General features: G+C 37.9%; 1 protein-coding gene across 2 annotated transcripts in view; it reads right to left on the bottom strand.

Annotated features, from left to right (window-relative positions):
* CAMKMT (calmodulin-lysine N-methyltransferase) overlaps positions 1–5,936 on the bottom strand; it is a 422,283-nt gene that overhangs the window by 60,834 nt on the left and 355,513 nt on the right. For both annotated transcript variants that reach the window (XM_017862708.1, XM_017862709.1), the window contains exons 5-6: positions 4,303–4,357; positions 3,185–3,248 (exon numbers count right to left, since the gene is read on the bottom strand). In XM_017862708.1, the coding sequence (XP_017718197.1) occupies positions 3,185–3,248; positions 4,303–4,357 (119 nt within the window). The remainder of the gene's footprint in view (positions 1–3,184; positions 3,249–4,302; positions 4,358–5,936) is intronic.

Here is a 5,936-nt window from a genome sequence, read left to right as displayed (position 1 = left end):
CTTGCTCTGCCGCACAAGCTGGAGTGCAGTGGCCGGCTCTCAGCTCCCTGCAGCCCCCGCCCCACGGGTTCACGCCATTCTCCCGTCTCAGCCTCCCGAGTAGCTGGGACTACAGGCGCCCGCCTCGTCGCCCGGCTAGTTTTTTGTATTTTTTAGTAGAGACGGGGTTTCACCGTATTAGCCAGGATGGTCTCGATCTCCTGACCTCATGATCAGCCCGTCTCGGCCTCCCAAAGTGCTGGGATTACAGGCTTGAGCCACCGCGTCCGGCCTATCTCAAGTCTTAATATCTTTCCAGACATCTCCGTTTCATAAATCTCAGATCAACATCTAGCTTTTCAGAATCAAGATGGAAAACTCAAGAAGACACAGGCAATCCATTTGATACATTTTAGGGAAATAATAAATAACCTCAAAACTGGTTGACATGCTTCTGTGATATAAAGATTCAGAACCAATCCATTCATTGCCTCACATACTAAAACAAATAGAAATAATATGAAATTAAAAGGAAATATCAGGAAATGCTATTTTAAGAGGTAAAATCAGAATCTTAGAAGCTTAAAAGACTAAGAAGATTCAGTTGGATTCATTAAATACAGAAGCCAAGAACAACAAAAACAATTTTTAAAATGATAAGAATAATATACAGACCAATACTCAGATGTGATATGCCATTGCCAGGTCGATTTTCAATTACATTTCACTGATGTATTCATTTGTTTCTTAATGTGCTCATCTTGCCCATTAAGAATAATTAGCAGCTTTACTAAGAGATTTTCTGGCTTCTGGCAATGTTTCTCCCCCTTTTTTTGTTGACATCCACTTTTACTTTTAGAAAGTAATTTTGAATAATATCCTACAACTGCTATATAATTTAGGCTTCCTAAAATTTTAAAGGAAAGATATAAACAGTAATTTTTAAATAAGTTTGTTTCAATCTATATGCATCAATAGTATGTGATTCAGTGAATTAGTTATTCTTACAGAAAGTGGGCACGCAAATAGAAAAAAAAATCATTCATATTAACCTCAGTCAGTGAAATAGATGACAACGAATACCAATTGTAAGCTCTGTTAGCAAATCAAGAATAGCATTAGTATTAAAAGCAGGAAAAACACATTGCCAATTTTAAGGCTTTATGCATGCTTTTTCTCTTAATTAAAAAAAATTAGATCTAGTTACAACAGAAAAAGGCACACAAACATAGTGTTCTATGTTCTAACAACTGCATGGTAAAAACTGAACTCCATCAGGAAAGTCCTAAGAGATGAAATAAAACACACTACCAATTTTGGTCTGCATCCTGAAAAGACCTACTTTATCTACTTTGTAAAGTTCTTCCCCTCCTGCCCTTTGGCACCCCGCTATATTAAACCCATTGTAAAACCCAGCACAATAAAGCACTCTCAGGGCTGAGCTTCTGAGGACCAAATGTTAAAAATCCATTTTCTTGGGAGGGGGCTGTACCAGTCATTTCTTTGAAAGGCCGGCAGAATGAATACAGAATCTGAGATTTCCTCTCTGATTTCAAAAGCTGGCATGGCATCTTTGTTGTTTAAAGCAAAGGTGTGTTAATTAATGACATTAGCATTGCTTCCTTTCTTTGGAAGCTCTGTAGTTTAGCTCAATAATAATTTTAGAACAAATAAATTTACATACTGACTACAGATGTTTCCCATAGTTTGATAAAAGTTCTAATTGGTTTCTGATGCTATTAAATAAGACACCTGCTGACTTGAAAAAAACCTTAGGTTACTGGGCCCAAGCTGAAAGTTTCTGTGGCTAAAATAATCTTCTCTTGTCCAATAATCCTGCTCCCCCTACCCTCTAAAAATGCGCTGGGGCTGAGCTGGCATACCTGAGCTTCCTCTTGCTCTGTATTCCCTGACATAAGGAGGAGGAGCACAGTGAAATGATACATGGATACGTGCATGAAATAACTCAGAATAAAGCAGAGTGAATGAAACAACATCCGCTCATCTTCAGGAATATTTTGAAAAACTTGAGACAGTCTCAAGAACGTGATTAAAATCCTGCATTTTAAAAAAGGAAGCACCTTTTGTGATCTCTTTCCCTTGTGTGAAAGGCCAAGATTGTGATTGGCTGTTTTTCCTTCCTGAATTTTTTTTAAGTCTGTCAGGCAATTAGCTGGGTGGGGCTCGCTAGAGCATACAAGTGTTACTGAACAATATTAGCTACTGTGCTTCTCGTACCTCGTTTCTCCTATTTGAGCAGCTTGATGAAGCTGCTGCATATTTTCAAAAAATCATATGGCAGAAGTCGAAAAAGAAAATCCGAAATAGATTGTATGTAAGATGCCACAGAAATCAAAACTGCTTTGGCAGTTTAGGAGCTTAAAATTCAAATAAGTAGATTGTCTCCCTCATAATGTAAATGTAAGGCACACCAAAAAAAAAAAAAAAAAAAAAAATTCCAAAGCAAACATATCTTCCACTTTTCCTCTCAGTTTCTAGCGGCTGTTAACTGCCCCTGAACAAATCAGCTCAACTGCTAGAGTAGCCACAAATTATGCTTACTTTCTTAAAGTGCAGTTCAATTTTCATGAACTCTGTGTACATATTAGCAAAGCATAATCTAATGGAGTTTGAACTGTAATAGCATAGCAGAAAAATAGAGATAGCATATATAATCCTAAATAAAATTCTAAATAAAAGGAAATAATGAAAAACTGACAGCTGTTTCCAGTGGGGCATATAGGTAACCCCTCAGCAATTAGAGCAGGCACAATATTACACAGTATATACAATATCAAGTGCATAAATGTAATAACAAACATGAAGCTGGAAGTTAATATTTGCCAGCAATATCCAATACAATAAATACCAAATAATTTATTTTACACTGGCAAATTCCAATGGAAATAAAAGAACAAGAGTGCTTGGAAATTATTATGAAACAAATTTTCTTCTTGCCTCGGGAGGTCCACAAAACATAGGCCCCTTTAATGAGAGATGTCTATAAAAATCCATGGAAAGAAAAAACCCACGGAGTCGTATGCAAGGAATTCATATATTTCTACTTTTCTTAATTACTTATCATGTATGTGGGGGAGGAAGCTCTCTTTTAATACCCCATGCTGTCTTTCTTTATATCAATTGTTACTCAGCCGGGAAAAAGGAATGAGCACAACAAACCCGTTTTCTATCTGAATAAGGATACTTCTGATGGCCTTTTCATTCCCATCAGTTAACAGAACTTCTTTGACATCTGCAGAAATAGCAACCTGAAAAAAAAAAGGGAGCACAGCAAACAATGAGCAAATATGCTTGTCTGTGTGGAAGTGAAGACAGGAGTGACAAGCCTTCAGTATCATGCTTCCTCACCTATTTCTCTGTAACAATCTTCAATCTTTTTTCATTTTATGTCTGCATTATTTTAATCATTCAATCAAATCAGTCAATACTTTTATCATTCCATTTGCGGGAGCCTCTATCTTGCTATCATTCTGTTCGGTAATTGCATTGTGACAGCGGATGATGGTATTCTGAGAGGCTTTCATTTGTGGGCTTCTGTTTATCTAGTAGAGCCATCATACAAGGCTGTCACTCTGCCTTTCAGCTTGCTTCTGTCTGACTGCCTGATGCCCTTCATATAACTTTGCATTGCAGGCAGATGGCTTTGTGAGGGTAATTTTTTTGTGAGCTTTGACATGCTCGCACATTGGGCTGTAACCTCGACACATTGTATAAGAGCGACAGGTTTGTCAAATGCCAATCAGTGTAACAATATGCTTTTATTTGTAGAGACATAAAAACTTGTCTAATGCACTGTGCTGCTACATAATATCTCCTGAATACATGACTCAGAACCCAGAGAATGGGGAACGACGTTCCTGAATGGCCAATCTAATTCAAAAGAATCTAATTACTGAGCGCTCTGGATCATGTTTGTTGGTGTAATAATGCAGGCAAAACATTAGCAGCTATATCATGGTGCTCCAACTGTGATTCGCCGGGCTATTCCTGTATCTTAGCAAATGGGACTATAATCTGAAAAAAAAAAAAATGCTTTCGCTATGGCAAAGAAAGACTGTGCGAGGCCTGGAATGTCACAACAAGCAATATTGACTACACTGAGGTAAAATGTTTCTGCTCATCGAGGCAACCATAAAATCAATATGATCCGAAAGTAAGTCAATCTAGAAGGTCTCTCAAGACCCGGCAGCTTGACCGCAGCTGATGCTGTTGACGGTTCTCTGACCCAGCAGTTGGAGGCCCTGGAACATTTTTCCTTTTGTTCCTCCCTCTGAATGGGATTGGAATGGAGAAAAGACCTACCATGAGCCCAGCCAAGCATGTCATGCCACCCCCTAGCTCACACACAGCAAGGGCCCTGAAAGAGAGAAAAGAAATGGTAGAACCCATACAAATTAGATGAAAATGGTCAGAGAGAGATATATGTTACAAGAACAAATTGCCATCTGCAGTAAGAACGGCGCTACCAGGAAGTTGTAGAGACATGACTAGGCTACCTCATGTCGTTTTGCGTTTTAAAAATAATTATGAAATAGAAAAGTCACAAAGCAGGCAAATCAGTGGGGGTTCCCTCATTAGTGTTCACTGCAACATTACCACCGCTGAGCTGAAAAATCTGAGAAGGTTCCCTTTTTTTCCCTTGTCAATGGCGCTGTCTTTTAGAACTAAACTAGCTAGAGTAGCGAAAGATAATTGTTAGGAAAGGATAACACTGTTAATCCACATTCATTCCTTCAAAAACAGTTAGACAAGTAAATGAAGAATATATATGAGTGTGTGTATACCTATATTATAGACACGTACACACAACACACACAAAATAAATAGATGCACGCCTGAATTTTAAAAAAAATTCTAAAACAAACTGAAACATTTTGGAAAGCTGAACAGTCTCCATAAAGAACAATTACACAAAGAGCATTTAGCAATTAACACTTAAATTACAATTGACCCCAACACAACACAGTGAATAAACAATGCAGAGACATAATATGGTTAAGCCAGCAAACCCAGGCTAAAGCAATGACTGGGCTCTGACTTCACAGCTCAAAAGTAGAGCGGACAGTTTAGGGGGGCACTCTGTACTTACCTTCCCCTTTGTGCCTAAATATCAGCCCTCAACGTGTGACATTCTCGCCCTGGCCCACTGCTCGCTGATTGGAGCTCCAGTCAAGCTTAAGCACAGCGAGATGAGCAAATGCCAGACTTCCAGGGCCCCACATTCAAAATTGCCCTGTTCTTATTTATATGCTTAGACTCTTAGGATTGTTTCCTCTTCCCAGTTTGGGAAGTTTATTACCTCAAGAGGAGAAAAAAAGCAAAATTAAAAGGGAGGGAAAGGTGGGAAGAGGGGGAAAGGGAGGAGAAGGAGCCAAGCAAGGACATTAATATTTCAAAACACACTTAATGAGTGTTTGGTTGTTCAAAGCAATTATAGACTGGTTGGTAAATATGGACCCATAGAGCTTAAAAAAATACATATTACTGACCCAATCTTGTCAGTACATACTGTTAAAACACACGCTATGATCACTAGTGGCTTATCTGGAATCATAATGGGCTATTCAGGAAGTATATATTGAATGACTTCTATAAAATGATAATTAAAATGAAAAACCTATATTTTCTGGGTCTTACCAAACATCTTCAGAATTTTCAAATGATTTTTTTTTTTCCTGAATTCCATCCATGGGTTTGATCTGTAATGCACACACTAACAGTTGAGAACACTTATTTCTGTAGCATGAATCCATAATGCTAATTTATAGTTCACAAATACATATTGTTAGATATATAAAAATACTTTTAAAACCAGGGGTGGATGGCATCTTTAAATAATAGCTGTGAGGTATTTATTTATCAGACATTCTATAGTGACTTCCCTGGCAGAAGTTTAAAGAATGTCTTTGTTGGTTTTTTTTTTTTTTTTTTTTTTT

This window comes from Rhinopithecus bieti, unplaced genomic scaffold, assembly GCF_001698545.2.
Source record: "Rhinopithecus bieti isolate Rb0 unplaced genomic scaffold, ASM169854v2 scaffold_61117, whole genome shotgun sequence".
Classification (NCBI taxonomy): Eukaryota; Metazoa; Chordata; class Mammalia; order Primates; family Cercopithecidae; genus Rhinopithecus; species Rhinopithecus bieti.
The sequence above is the reverse complement of the archived record's forward strand: the minus strand, read 5'-3'. Positions and strand labels throughout refer to the sequence as shown.